Genomic DNA, 15,964 nt, shown 5'->3' on the forward strand with positions numbered 1-15,964 from the left:
CATTGTTGATGTCAAACACTTGCCGTACAGAAAGTCCCGGCTTTTATGGAGGGACTGTTTTCTCCTTTCCATAGACCTCTGGACAACAAAGCCAAATGCGGCCCCCACTTTATTGTGGGTTTTGGTGTTTTTTCTGGCCTCTCGGCCACTCTTTTGCTCACTCTCTCTTTTCACATTTCTCTTTTCCCTGTATCATCTGTTCTTTGTTTTGATTTGAGTTCATTTTCTTTATTTTCGGCACTGGCAATGCTATGTTATTGGACTCTGACCCGAGGCGCCGTATGTTTGTGTGTCAGTTTGTGTGTGTGAGCGTGCAATGCGGTCAGAAGAAAAACTCATATACAAGCTAGGCCTCCAGGTTCCTTCACGGGGTCATGTTGCCGCTGAGGCCGCACTGTGGTTTTTCTCCCCCACTCGAAGCGCCCTGATGCACCCGCTTTGTGGGCCTGTTCTGGGGGAGAGATGCTGGAACCAGCGGTAGTCTTCCCCAGCCAAGACCAGCAGCCACTGCCTCCCCCTAAAAGACACCGCACTTTAGTCTTGAGCTCCAGAGAATCCATATCAGAATAAGCCAGGAATATTGGAACTAGCCTCCACATGCTATTGGCCTCAATGGGGGTGTTTGGAAGGGGAAACGATTGTTGCTGATGATTTGAATGGTTTTTGCATTGGCTCGTCAGAGCGGTCGGTCAAGGCAGATTGAACAGGGTCACCCCAGGACACCATTTAGGGGGCCACAGAGCAATAACCCTCTTCTTTCCTGTTTCCACCAGCTCTGAAGAAAAAGATTCCTCTTATGTTTCAGCTAATTGGAGACGCTTCCAGAGGAACCGAGGAGTAGAAGCGGGAGGATATGGGGGTCAAGCCCTCGAGCAGGGTGATCGTGTTCGGGAAGCTGCTGTTGACTTTGGAGAAGGTGACGTGGTCAGGGGGGACAGAAGGGGATGAAGCGCCATTGAGTCTGAGGCTCAATTCAGCTGCGTCTTCGCTCTATCGAGGATCTGGGGGTCCTTAAAGGCGCCAGCGTGGTCAGTCCGTCTGACAAGGCAGCATTCAGATTAATCTAGTCCAGAGATCTGTGGTTCTGAAGCGCTGTCGTCCAGCACAGTTCAGTGATTCCTCTGCTCAAACATACCTGCACTGTTTTTATAAAGGTTTCAAAAAGGATTTTTTGCAACGATGCCATAGTACAACCATATTTGGACCCTGAAGACCCTAAAGAACCTTTTTTATGCATTTGAAGAGCCATTTGTAAATGAGTAGGTGAGTATGAAAAGAAGGTTTAAAGAACTTCCACAATATGTTCTACACCATGAAATCATGTGTCCTGGACAGGCACTAGTCAATAACTGAATCCAGTGTAGAATCACTGAAACAGGAAGATCAGAGTTGTTTGAACTGGGAAACTCCCGCTCAGAGCTAGACTAAGATCCTCCAGAACTGGAGCTGAACACTCTGGATCTAGCCAGATCACCACTCTAGCATGCTGAACACATGGATTTGCATCTCAGGGGTGTAGCTGAAGGGAGAGCCTGGAATGCAGGAGCAGTGCTCTTCAGAAACATCTTTCTGACCTCAAGATTTGGCTCTCCTGTATCAGCCCCTCCCTTTTATTTCAGCCCACTGCTGTGATGAAAATTAACCCAGCGTGGTTTTTTTGGATACCGCATATACGGACCATGAGACTTTTTCCGCCGCAAGTGCTCCCAGACATGCGATACACACACGTGGAGAGTGAATCATCGAGCCATCTTCCCCTTTCCCACAGATTGAATATCGACAGTTTGAAGATGTCAAGACTTTCACTGGGGAAACAAGGGGGAGAACAGGGGAAACGAGTTGACAGTATAATGAAGCACAGTAAATACCAGTTTTACTGCATGGTTGACGATTGGCCCTGTTTATTGCATGGCCCACTGCGTGCTGGAGTGGCGAACACCATGGTTCTTAGCATGCCTTGCAGACAGTGGGCCCTCGTGGCACTCGTTTAGACCAGCTAGTGAGAAATAGAGGAAAAAGTGAATGCTAATTTGGAGCAAGGGGCACATTTTAAGATGAGAGTGAGAGAGGGCGCCGTGTGCTCTTGTCTGGTTTTAACATGTTCAACATTGTAATGTATTTTCCTTAAGTCCTGTGATGTATTTCAGAGTAGAACACGGTTTAGAACTGGCTGAGCTTTTCCTTCACTGATAGGTTGGGGTGGTGGGAGTGGATGAAACACGATATTATTGGTTAATATTGTTTTTCCCTGCCCACTAGTGGAAGGTGATATAATCAAAACTGAGGACAGGAGGACAAAAGTCACTACACTTAGATCAAGTTAAGAATTTTGACATTAAAATGCTATAGTAGGTTGAAGCAAATGAGGTAAAAAATGTATTATTCAGGTTGACTTCATCAGTCAGTATAACTTATATCAGCATGTGTAGCATCATACGTTATGTCTCCAGCTCCAATTTAAAGGATTCAATCATTGCGGGTTCGAGCCCCACAATGCTACAGCCATCTGCGGCTGGGAGTCCAAGATAGCACAGTTGGCCTTACTCTCTCTGTGTGGGTGGGATTCTCTTCGAAGCGCGTTCAGCTGTCCAATGACGTTGCTTTAGCAGGAGTTCGAAAAGGATGAGGTGGCTCGCTTCACGTGACTCGGAGGAAGCTTTTGTTTGCCTTCACTCTTCTAGCGCTGGTGGTATCATGTGATTAGGGGAGTACTAAGTAGGTGAAATTGGATATGACTAAATTGGGGAGGAAAATTGGGGGGAAAAAATCCCTGAAAAGAAAATCATAATTTTTCTTCATTAGAAGTTTGTATAGAATATTGTGAGAAATTTGAATAATGAACACAGTATTGAAAATTGAATCAGATCATAAGCCCCAGTATATCATTACACCCCACTGTTACAACTTGGGCTTGTGAACTTGCGCTTATGTACCTAATGTATTGTTTATGGCATTAGAAGTTTTGATCTGTACTGTAAAAGCCTTTAAAAATCTTCTCACAGTTACACGTATAAAAGGTACTGGCATACAGAATGAAGAGTCCAATTCAGGCGTGTACACGTGCATTTTAACATATGATGCTTGATGATGATCCATAATACTCTGCAGACCAAACATCAACACTTTCGCCGTGCTTCACTGCCGTGGATGGTAGCACTGCAGCTGCTTTTATGTGAGGAACCTGGAAGAGACTTACCCGCCAAAAGCGAGACCCAATAGGTAATGGCAACAACACTGGAGTTAATGAAGCTGAAGTGCTTAGGGCGGATCGTGGCTTTATGGGCCTTTTTAAAGATGCAGATATAAAAGAGTCAAACGGAAGCCTTTTATGACTCACTGGGAGACTGCTGCTGCTTTTATGTGAGGAGCGGGAGAGTACTCCTCTCCCTGGGGGGAGACCTTTTTCATCCTGAATGTCATTTTCTCTACCTGCCACAAGAGCGTGGCCTCGCCGCAACATTCACCATCCATTAGGAGGCTATAGTTAGCTCAGGACAATTATCACAAATGGGCTGTTTTTTTCCCAGATGCTGTGCAGTCAGGGCTGTTGAGAGTTGGGCAGCTTCGATAGCTGTATTTTTTTATTTATTTTTTTTTTTAAGGTCTTCCTCACCACAAAGATGTGCTCATGTATGTGAAATGGGAACAGGCATGTTAGACTCTTTAACTGGTAACACAGTAACCTTTGAGTACCTTTAAGGGTCAGATTATCTCAGTATGCGTAAAGGAACAGCTCCTGACATTGCTGTTAATGAATGAACGCTAACAGTTTAATGTTATGCAAATCTGACCTTGATGAGTGCCCCCTACCAGCTTTCATTCATTGTTAGCCGCATTAGCGTTTTTGATTAAATTACTAAGTCTGTTAGACACCGTAGACATTTTTCCATTTTTGGAACCTGGAACTAATTGATCTGGTATGAATGTGCAATGAAATCTACAGTTGTATGCAGAAGTTTGGGCACTCCTGGTCAAATCGAATGTTTAGTTGATTTTCTGAGCCTCATTTTTATTTATATATTTAGGTCTGCTGACTGTAGTGGATGTGTTCACTTGTTTTCACCAAGAGATTTGCCAGGGAGTCCAAACTTTTGCATATGACGGGGTAAAGGACCATTTTAAAAAATTACCAACGACACTAGCCCTCCTGGTCATGCTTAGCGTGTCAGGGGACTGAAAGATGAGTGTGGTCAGTTTGTTCTTTGGACATGTTACCACTGTCCACTTGCACTGATATGTCACAGACTTTGTGGATGAAAGTGCAGATGCAGACTTCTTTAATTAAAGGCTAAAACCATGAATTCTGTACTACTAGAGTCTGGATTCTAGTGGCTGATGTTATACATGAACTCATGAAGTCGTAATGAACCTATGTATTTATTGTAACATGTCTCCAGTGTGCAAGTTATTGAGTAAAACACGCCTATGTCGCGTTTTCAAACTTGGCATGACATCTGTCTGCTGTTCCAATGTCAAACAGAGGCTGCCAGTTTCTAACTATGCCTCTATTTCCATGACACATTGGAGAGCTATTGTTCTCTCTTCAACAGGAATTCCTTAGATTTTTCCAATTTTGTAAATAAGGTCGTTCAGAGTGGTTTGATGTGAAATGGTTCATTAGTAGAGAAACTTGGGTTTCTTTACAGTGGTGGTGATAGGGACCAGGGGTCACAATGTCTGCAACATAAATATATAGATTTTATTTATTATCTAAAACCACCAGTGAACCCACATGTGTCTTCAGAGTTTTTTTAAGAAAAGAGATTTTATAAATAAGGGTAAAATCAGAAAAAAAGGTTTTTGGGGACTGTTTTTTTTTTTCAGAATGCTCTGCATGTACTACTCTGCCATTAATGGATTTTAAAAGTACATTTTCGACCAGAACCTTCTCAGAACTATTGTAAAAAGATATCTCCGGCATCAGGACAATTATTCATAACCATTTAATGTACTAGCTTTGCTTTTAGAGGCATTAAACTCAGATGTCTGGTTCCTGTCACCACCACTGTAAACAATTCTGTTTTTGTAAGTTCCTCTAGAGCAGAGCATTTCACACCAAACCACTCTGAATGACTTTGTTTACATCTTAACCATTTAATTATGCAGAAATTTAGAAAATATTAAGTTTAATTAAATATATATATTACAGTTATCACAACAGCCATGTCATACTGCGAGACCAAGCAGACTTCAGGAGTGATTGTCCATCTCAAGTTAAGCAGGATCAGGATTTTTATACAGTTCTGCATCTGTGAAGGACTTTATAATATCCAGACACTTCCTTTGACTTAGTGAGGGCGTTCAGAAACCGTAGAGCAGTAGTAACCTTGAATACTCAGAGGGTGAGACACAGCTGCGGGCAAAGTCAGCTCGGCAAAGTCATCAGCACTAATGTGGTGGTGGGAGGCATGCACAGCGCTCACAGGAGAGTGAACTGGAGAGGCTGGTGGAGCAAGGAAGAGAGAGAGGTACAGTACAGAAAGGTACAGACAGAGTAGGATAAAAAAGGGAGAAACGAAGAGCACTTCACACATGAAAGGCTTGATTCTCCCTCTCATCACCTTGCAAGTGTGAGCGGGTCACGCGGGAGCGATCAGACACCAGCCAAGTGACTGACACTCCAAAGCGCTGGCAGAGAAGTCTTCAGACACAAACCAGAAAACTTCAGCTCCCTCCAGACTAGGCCATGCACCATCCTTCTCAGTGTTTATCAGCTGCTTTGGGTTAGCAGATGTAGGAGTTTGCTGAAGAGCAATCTGTAGAAAATCTGTTGGTGCAAGCTGAACGATACTGGAGAGGTGGCAAAGAGAAGTAGTTCCAAAGCTAGCTAGTAGGGCTGGATTGTATTCTGTAGTCCTAAGAGCTGTTCAGTTAATGAATTAGCTCAAGTGAAGTTTGTTAGTTGAGCCCTCAGAGAGGTGATGGGTCTAGTGAACACAAGTGTCAACAGCAGAACTTGCTCTAAGCCATTGTGACCTGACGCATTTCCCTTTGTGGTTTGTAATCCATAGTGGTAAACTTTTTAAAATGCTTAGTATTTCAAAACCATAAAATTCAATTTACTGGGTTTATTGAAAACAACTTTCTCTGATATACCTGACTGTTGATACAGCTTCGTCACTGTACTCTGCTCGCATGCTAGTTAGCAAGCTAAAGGCTACACTGTTAACAACAACGAAAAGAGAGATGATACATCACGATTCTATGCCACATTTATAGCCAGATGAAACAATTATTCACAAAATTTATAAGTGCAATGTTTTAACTTCTCAGAAATAAAGTTGCATTAGAATGTTTGCATGGCTGGCTGATTCTAGCCAAAGGCTTCCTCTGCTGCAGTTGGCCATTTGTGTAACTTCTAAGTGGTGAGCTGAAGTTGGTGAGCACCTGTAATTATCACTCTAGCAATGGAAAGGGTGCACTTAGTTTGGGAACTAAGGCACAAGTTCAGTATTCCAAGCAGGTTTGCACAATATGGACATAAAATCATTCCGCGCTTGTATTGCAACATATTGAAATAATGATATAAATGTGATGTGATGTCGTTAAAGATTTACTTGCATTATCTTTAACCAAGATAATTTTTTTATTTGTTATATTTACTGAGTGATGCAAATTCATTGATTCATCCAAACATCCCAAAAACATCTGTGATTGGTCAGGTTGCTCACATACACACAATACACTCTTAAAACAGATGTATTAAAACAGAGAACAGCATGAAAAAAATGTGTTAAAATGGGCAACACAGGTAAGTGTGTTATTTAAAGCCTTGCTATGTAAGTTTTGGGGATTTGGAGACCTCTCAGGTGGAAATGTGTAATTGCACCCGTGCAGAAGAGCATTTTGTAATGTGGGCTGTGCTGACGTGTCTTTTGAGGACGTGAGTGAATTATCTACTAGTCATCATATCTTTATCAGTACGGTTTTACAGGTTGATTTTGCATTTGAGACATAAACATTGAGCTGGATCTGACTTTTAAATGTTTATTTCAGGCTTTGCAGCAGTGCGCACACCACATTTTAGCCTGTTTTTTCTACTGATTCAGTAATGCTACTTTTTAAAATTTTTATTAAAAACAAATCTTACATAGTGCATCTTTAACACATCACTTTTTGAAGTATAAAACATTTGACAGTTGTTTAGAGACTCGTTTGTGTATTGTTTGCTTATGCAAAACCAGTATTGCTAAGGATGATGTCCTGATATCAGTTAAGGAAAGATATGGTGTGCAATTAAGGTATCGTGAACAATCCGGTATGGGAGTTCCAGGTCGGTGTGATGGCGCATACTAGTTCTTCCCACAGGCACAGGCTCAGCTCTGCTCTTCTCCCCTTTTTTCCCCTTTTTTTTCTTTTTTTTTTGAGGGCCGATGCTGAATTCTGCTCCATCTGATACCCATCATCTGCTTTTTCCACAAGCAGGCTTCTGCTCCTCCCATCAGCACCAGATCTCTTCGTTTACACTTGCATTTTTAACGCCACATCTCAGTACTTTCCCTTCTCTCTCAAGCTGCCTCTCTCATCCCTCTGCCTCAGGCTATTTGGGACTTTCTCCCGCTTGTCTTTTTTTCTTAGCCCCATGTACATAAACAGGGGCCTTTGAAACCGTCCTGCTCGCCTGCACTCTGAGGGCAAAGTTTGACTACAGAGATGCTTTGATGATAATGGCTTTCTGCTCAATGCCCCAGTGATGTGTACTCTGACACTCTTGCTGTCGTTCCCTGGCTCCGCTCTGGAGAATGGCATTCCTGCTGGGCTGGGCTGGAGAATTGAGGTTAGGGACTGGAGATAAAGGTTTCACATGCCAGTCCAAGGATGACTAATAGAGACTATAAAGTAGAACCCTATTTTTTTTTAAGTTAATTGTGTTTCACTGTGGTTCTGTTGACAGGTAATTTTGGTTGTTAGTTACAGATGTTCCAGATGTTCCAGATGTTGTAAGGTATTATGTTAAATCTATCATTGCCCTTAATGAATACCAAGCAAAGTGGCAGGAACATTGAGTGAAATAGAAAGCCAGCTTCAAAGAACCAGATCTAAGGAAGTTATCAAGAAGAGTAAAGTGAAGTGTTCATAATGCTGGCATTCTCAGAAACCACAGACCCCCGGGGCTTGATACCTGAGACCTAGGCCGGCTTGTGTGGTGAATCTTTCATGCAACAAGTTTTGAAGCCATTTTTGTCATCTTCGTATAATATTTCCACCTATCATTGCTGTTATTTCTTTGTCCACATTATCTGTCTTTTATCTACCTATCTGTAGTTTTTTAATATGTATTTTAATTCTGAGCTTCGTAAATCATGATAACAGCAGGTGGCGCAAGCAGACGTTTCAGTAGCTGTTAGCTGGCTAGTTGTAGTAATAACACAGCTGGCTACAGAAACTTTAGCTTTGCGAAACTTGTGTGTTGTCATGGCTCAGATAACTGATGAAATAACTGTCAGCCTTGTATGAAGTTAGTCAGGGTGTTCTCCCTGTCAGTTACCCAATAAACCATCTTCTGTTCTATTTTCTTGTCCATTGAAATCAGTCGCTTGGTAGTTCGTTGTGATCATGTGATGTGTTATCAGCGTTTTGAATGGCTGTTTTATGAAACTCGTTGTGTGAAGTTGAGACCCTTGCAACTGTTGTGGCTGAGTTTCAAGTGAGTTGCAGGATGCTTTACATAATGCAACTCAACTACAATTTAGTTTCATGTAAGTTTCAAGCAACTAAAGTTGCGTGGAAACTTTCACTGTATATAGCCTTAAGGTTTACAAAGTCACATTTTGAGGTCACCATGGAACTTTTTAAGAAGTGTTATTGTCTCTTGAATTGTTATTGTCTTTGCAACAGGTTGACTTTCTTCTTTTAATGCTGCTACTTACAAATTACTGACTGCTGTCAATCAGATTCAGCTTCTTTTGGCTGCCAGCTCACTCCTGCGTTTTTGTAGGCTGAAGCATTCAGTCTTTTACACCAACCCTGAGCACTAACATCTATGTTTCTGGCATTGAGAAGGAATTGCTCAGATGCACGTGCAGGAAATTCAGGTGATGGCACAACCACCACAATCTCAACCAGTCAGTGGGAAGCAGCTCCTTTAGCTCAGGGGTCTCACACTCCAGTCTTGAAGGGCTAGAATCCAGCACAGCTCAAGCACACCTGATTCAGCTTGGCAGTTAATTAACAGGTTTATTAGATATGTTTGAGCAGAGAAGGGCATTAAGGCTGAAAGTACAATCATTTTTATGTTGAAATCTCAATTTGGAAAAAGTGCGATTTTCAAATCATAAGAGTTGCATTTTTATTAGTATAGTCTGCATTATTAACACTGTTGTCTTAGGTTTTAAGTGGGCAAATTTAATGTAATAACAGAACTTGTGAATCAGAATCTTTATACCACATGTAGAAGGAATTTCTTTTGGTGCCAACATAAAATCCTATAAAATTAATAGAAAAAAATATATAAGATGTTTTATGCATGGTCTGTTTTATTTTTACATACATATATATGTACATATTTGTGTGAATCCACACAAGCATAAAGCAGTGCACAATCTTAGAGCAATACAAAGGAGTTGAGTTTAGTTGCAATCAAGTACTGAATTACATATAAACATTATGTACAGCTAGAACAGTTGAGCAGCGAATGTTAATATAAATGTATTTCTAAAATCTGTGTAATGCAATAAGTTAAAGTACAGTTGTTGTATTGGATAAATAGTGGTTATGCACATTACAGCGTGTGTACTAAAGCGTGTGTGCAGCAGTTTAAAGCAAAGGGATGTGATCAGAGTGCTGAATGTTGATGCCCAGGAATTTTTAAGGCTCTGCCGACTGTGGAGCTGTGCATTTCCTGTGGAAGCAGTGGGATGAGTTTCTTTCTGAAGTACAGTCTCGACGTACAGTCACTGAAGAGAGTAGGGAGAGTAAAGCAGGAGAGAGAGCACATAACCCTGTGGATCACTAGTGCTGAGGCAGAGCAAGTCCGAAATGTGGTCACCCACCCTAACATACCGTTTCTTGTTGGACAAGAAGTTGTGGATCCAGTAGCAGACAGCTGTGGTGACATTGAGCTGCCGCAGTTCATCTAGTAGAAGGTCAGGAATGATGACGTTAAAAGCAGAGCTAAAGTCTACAAACAGCACACGGGCATTAGTTTCAGTGAACTGCCTAGTCAGGCATGCCAAACTGGGGACCTTCTGGGCCAAAGAGCTGCAGAGATTAGCGTTTACCCTCAACTAACGCCCTGAATTCAGTTCATGAAGGCCTTCCGAATTAGCTGATGAGCTGAGTCATGTGTGTTTATTGAAGCAGTGTGCTGAAGTCTGTAGTGTTGTGGGCTGTGAGGATTGGAGCCTGACACATGTGGCCTAGGTCAGTCAGAAGCAACCAGACACTCATGTGCTGTGATATCACAACCATATCTAACTGGCAGTCTGGCCCACTGATCAGTGTTTAAGCCTCAAGCTAGAAAAAAGTGGATGTTCTGCTCTTTGTGGCCAAAAAAACAGGAGCTTAATTTGTAGAAAAAAAACCGCAATTTAAATCTCAGTCACAGCACAGAAAAATCGAAATGGGATATTTCCTAAAATCATCCAGCCCTACTGGACCGTGTGAGGTGATGGTCAAGACCGGAGGGGGACCTACAACATACTGATAAACACTCTTGGTTCTCTGTTTCCTGTGTTTGCATTCAGCTTTTGTTGTGTATCAGTGGTCATTGCCGAAAATGTTTGAGCAGCTCTTTTTGACTGCCAGTGCACAAACAATCCGGCCTGGCATTTGTACTTCAGAACAAAGAATGTAGCAATTTCAGTGGAAAGTGAACTGGAGAAAAGGACCTTAGGGCTCATTGATGTTTTATTTGTTGTGTCCGTTTGTAAAGAAAAGACACCGAAGCCAGGTCGGGCTCGCTGAGTTTCCCAACCTCGCTGCCTGAGCAGGAGCCACAGGCTCAGCGTAGCAAAAGTACAGCTGGAGCTCAAGCCATCAGCAGTCCTGGATCAAATGATAGTGGGGGCGGTGGAGTGGTGGGAATCACATCCGTATACTCCTGCCCAACACTCCTGTCTCTAATAGACTTCCAAGGGGGTTTTTTATTGGGCCTGTTTGTGGGGTGGTTGCGTTTGATGTTTCTGTGTTTTGGCCATGCTCGCGCTTTCTCCAGCCAGGAAGGACAGGCTCCTGCTGCTCTTTTCCGCTTCCTCCGTAAACATTTGTGACTCTTCTCTTTCTTGTGTGCTGCAGAAGTGTCTTTCTCCTCCTGCTGAGAAGTCTGGCTGCTCTGTGCCGCATCTGTGCTATGACATACTGTATGCTTGAAGGGACATGTGCTGCTGAAAATCATGTTTTCATGTTGTTCCAGTTTCCTTTTGGGCTAACTAAGCGTACAAGTGTGGTTGAAAATGGCTTGCGATGTAGTCGTTGTCCTATCAAAACTGTTATTTTTTTGCACCATTTGAAAATACCAGCTGCTGTTTCCAAGTGAACGTTTTATGATGAATAAACCAAAAAGAAATGGTTCAAAATTGCTTATGATTTATATAATATAATTTAGGAACTTTTTTCCTTCTCTTGTAAAGTTACATTTGGGGATACATGAGTTTTGTATTGGCTGAGGTCATGCTAACCGGTCTTCGCTAGCTTTCATTCATGGTTAGCCGCATTAGCATTTTTGGTTGTTGAGTCTGAAAGATAACTACCGTGTTGGGATCTCCAAAAATTGTCATTTTCTGCAAGTGTTTATATGGATGTGGGATTTCACTGTGGGAACGCAGTTTTCCTGCTCATCTTCAAATTGGCGTAGCGGCGGTCGGATTCCCCAGCAAGCTGCGCCCTGGACTCGTCCAGTCACAGCGTTCTCGCATGTGGCTTTAATTTGCTCCTCCCCGAGGTGTCTCTTTCTATCACCCGTGTGGTTTTGGCACCGAGAGCATTAACGTAATGAGATATTGACCGAACAAAAAGGATTACTGTCGCTTTAAATCAAGCCCAAGTGATTGTGGTGTGCCTCGAGAAAGTGGAGCTGATGCCTCAGGGCGAATGAAGAGAGCAGAATGTATATGGTCAATAAAGACTTTTAACGCTTTGCTTTTTCCACGCTACGTCGTCTGGCCTCACCTTTCACCTCCCACTGTCTTGAACTTCCAGTAATTGCTGACCTCAGTTTCAGAACAATCCTGTTTTATTTGGTACAGATGGGTTTTTCCTCTGAGCCATGAATTGGAATCTCTGAAATAGCTCTTAAAACGAACAAAAAACCGAAAGCAAATAAACTGTGAGAGCACTTGCGGTACGCAGTATGGTATTCCACAGGAAGATGAGTACTGTGTCTGATATTGTCTTCGTGAGACACTGTTTGGGCAGCAGGAAAAAACTTCTGCTGGGAGACCACATTGATTTTACTGCAGAATGTGTGAGTGAAGTGTATGTGTGTGAAAGAGCAGCGTTTATATATGTATTTGTGCACGTATGGGTTGCAGGGGTCGCTACAGTGAGCCAGAAGTCTCAGAAGCAAGTCAGGCCTGTGTAGCAGCTTTGAAAATGGGGATGGAAATAAAAAGTGAATGCTTTCCGAAGTGCATGAGCAAAATGAGTTCAAGACTATCCCCTTATCCAGCAGGACTTATTCAGGACCTCCATTTACAGCACATTGTTCCTTCAGCCGAACATCTCAGTTGCAGCCAGGGGAGCTCAGAAGCAAATGGGGTGTCTTCATCATCCAGTCATTTTCTCTCTCTCTCTTTCGTTCAATCTGTACGTCTGTCCTTTTCTTCTTGCTCTTCAGTCATTCTCAACTCTTCTCTCCTTGAAACAACTCCATTCAAATTTCTCTGGAAAAAGTAACGTTTCTTATTTTACTCAAAAAATTAATTCTTTACAAAATACTAATTAAACTTCTCTCAAAATGTAATGGGATAACTTATTAAGCCCTGGTAAAACCTCACTGCTGTTGACTTTAGATCTGTTACTTTCTAAAAATCTATATAAATCTGTATCAACTTGAATGTACAAGAGCAAACCTAGTAGTGCTTTTCAGTACTTCATTTAGCTTCATTTGCTTTAACTAGCAAATCAATTTCAACAAAAACAAATGAATTAAACAGCATTTAAAAGACATTTGAGTCCCTGCCTTGGAACAAGAAACAGTTATGCTTGATTGAAAGTATGAATGGCTAATGCTGTTTGAAAACAGAGAAACTGGCCAGTAGAAACAGTCCAAAAACAGCTTTCCCAAAATATTTCTTTGTGAATAAAATGAGCTGTTTCTGAATGAAGATCATGTCTGTTCTGTTTAGATGAAGTTAGAGCTCTCTTTTTCAGCAGGAAATCATTATTCATCAGTTTCATGTTAGTGTGATTAGATACTTCCGCAGCCTAAACTGTTCACACCATTGTGGCCGAATTATGAAACATGAATTTAAAGAAAAAGATTTTTATTGTTTCTTTTTTTACTATAAAATCTACTGCAAGATAAAAATACCTGTTTTGCCTAAGCTTATCCTCAATACTTTATTCAAATGAAAACAGATTTTTCACTACCAGAACTTCCTCAGTTGTGGTATATTTATTTTACTCCACTCACACATGAAGGGTGTGAGTGGAGGGTATTGAATACAGTGGTGGTTGTGCTGGATTAGTGTGATACAATATTACATATCGAAAATAGGAGGCGTATCTGTCATATTTCTCAGAATTATAAGTTCTGACTTTTACCCTAATAAGAGCAAATGAACAATGACAAAAACATATAACGCAAGTTCTTTTTAAGTCAGTAACTGTCATTTGATTGTAATAATTTATAGTGTAATGAATTACACTACTTTGATACAGGAAAAAGTAATCGCATTACTGTACTTTGTACTGTGTTATACCCAACACTGCCTGCTGGACAGTGTTGTTTTCCATTGTATTAATTTGTGTTTGCCATGACACTCAGTTTGCTCCTGAGCATCCCTGGCTGTAAGATTAACTCTGATACTTACAACTTGGCCCTTTTTTTGATAATTCGAGTAAACCGTTTCCAGCAAAAGTGACATGTCTTTCCTGATGTGTGTAATGGCTCAGGATTGAGTCGCCTGTATGAATGCTCTCGGGAGCATGCTGAGAGTGTATGACTCACTGGGGCTCAGTCTGGTCTCAACAGTTGTAGCAATAAAGCTCTTAACTGAGATTCTGCAACTGCACATGATGCTCTATTATGGTCCACAGCAACACACTTGTGTACCCTGTGTAGGAAGTGGAAAGTCAAAGGAAAGTAAGTGGAAAAACAGGAGCTTCCAAAACTGTAAAGACAAAGAGAAAATGGGACTCCTAACAATCGTTTGTTCAAATGAAAACAGATCTATCCCAACCAAAACTCCATCAGTTCTGGTATACTTATTTTACCAAAACAGTCCTCGTCAGGTAAACAGCACTTAAAGCTTTCATCTTTGAGAGAGAGGAGAAAATCAAGCTGCTTCAGATCTGAAAACATCCACAGGTGTTTCTGTCCATCCTTCCACTGTGAGAAGACGACTCAGCGCTATGGGTCTGAAAGGATGTGTAGCTGTCAAGAAGCCTCACTGAGAAAAGGAGACGGACAAAGAACGTCATGTGACAATGATAAGAAGACGCTGCTTGTGTTCTCAGAACAATAGACTGACCAACTTACAGTTGTTTTTGGGATAACTTGGGTCATGTGACAGAAAATGCAACCAATTTCTAAGACAGAACTTTGGAGATGTGGAAAAATATCTGTGCAGATTTCTTTGAAAACTGACAGTCTCTGGAAACCAATGGAAGCTGATATTAGTGATGTTATTGATTAATTGGTGTTATTTCAAGTTGTTGAGGTGTGTGCATAATTTTCTGTTAAATGTTTTCTGCTTTTTTTTTTTTCCTTCCAAAAAATGAATCTTATACCTAGTGACCGTTTTGACTGGAAATTAAATAAATGAACAATGTTCTCTTTTTCGTTTACTTTTTCACATGTAGAAATCTCGCATCTCACTTACTGCTTCTGCATTTATTTTTCTCTCCTGTTCTCCAGGACTCTCTCAAGCAGAAGGATGAGCGTATCGAGGAACTGGAGGAGGCGCTGCGTGAGAGTGTTCAGATCACTGCAGAGAGAGAAATGGTGCTTGCGCAAGAGGAGGCTGCACGCACACATGCCGAGAAACAGGTCAGAATACCACACTGATACAAATCACATACGGTGAATTATGATAATCAGTAGCGTCACAATCATTTAAAACCACAATCTGCAGTACACTGTAGTGCCACCTATCAAACAAAGCCTTCAGAGATTGATGTTGCCCCTCATCCAACACCCCAAGTTCAGCTCGTGTAGACAGTGCTAGTTATCTGATCAGCTGAATCTGATGAGCTCAAATTGAACCAAATGATAAATTCTGCAATGCTGTGGCCTCCAGGATAGGAATATGTAGGGCCCTCCAGAAGTGACCGTTCAGAGAATTCTGAGAAGTCCCTCCTCCTTTAGTTACTGTTATGTTTGTCAAACTTTTATCCAAGTCTGTTTGATGGCATCTGTAGTACTTGTGCTAAAAGACATAAAAGCTCAGTAGTGAAAAAGAAATGAAAAGGAAATTTGAAACATTTTATTATAAACTAGATTTACAAGATGTTCAGTACAGAGAATTGACAAAATATGGATGTATGAAATAACAACAAAAGAATTCTGGAAACATGTTTACATTAATTAAACTAGAAATCTTATAGCGACATTAAAGCTCCAGGTTTTCATGTGGTTTGAACTGACACAGCTGCCCTTTCAGATGGGCTCAAACTAAAGTTAACCCAAAGTCATGCATTAACATTTGCCTCTACATAGAATGTTTTTAAAACTGTATTAAAACTGTTTATAAGCTAACTTGGGTAATTGAACTGATTTTAACATTGTTCTATTACATTATTTGTAATTAGACATCATATTGAAATTAACTTTAGCAAATACAGTAACTTTAGATCAAATTTA

The 15,964-nt window shown here is 41.2% G+C and overlaps 1 protein-coding gene across 7 annotated transcripts in view; it reads left to right on the forward strand.

Moving 5' to 3' along the window:
* Window positions 1-15,964, forward strand: part of erc1b (ELKS/RAB6-interacting/CAST family member 1b) — a 360,642-nt gene that overhangs the window by 162,582 nt on the left and 182,096 nt on the right. For all 7 annotated transcript variants that reach the window (XM_036577652.1, XM_036577653.1, XM_036577654.1 and 4 more), the window contains one exon: window positions 15,020-15,151. In XM_036577652.1, the coding sequence (XP_036433545.1) occupies window positions 15,020-15,151 (132 nt within the window). The remainder of the gene's footprint in view (window positions 1-15,019; window positions 15,152-15,964) is intronic.

The sequence above is a fragment of the Colossoma macropomum genome, unplaced genomic scaffold (genome assembly GCF_904425465.1).
Source record: "Colossoma macropomum unplaced genomic scaffold, Colossoma_macropomum, whole genome shotgun sequence".
Classification (NCBI taxonomy): Eukaryota; Metazoa; Chordata; class Actinopteri; order Characiformes; family Serrasalmidae; genus Colossoma; species Colossoma macropomum.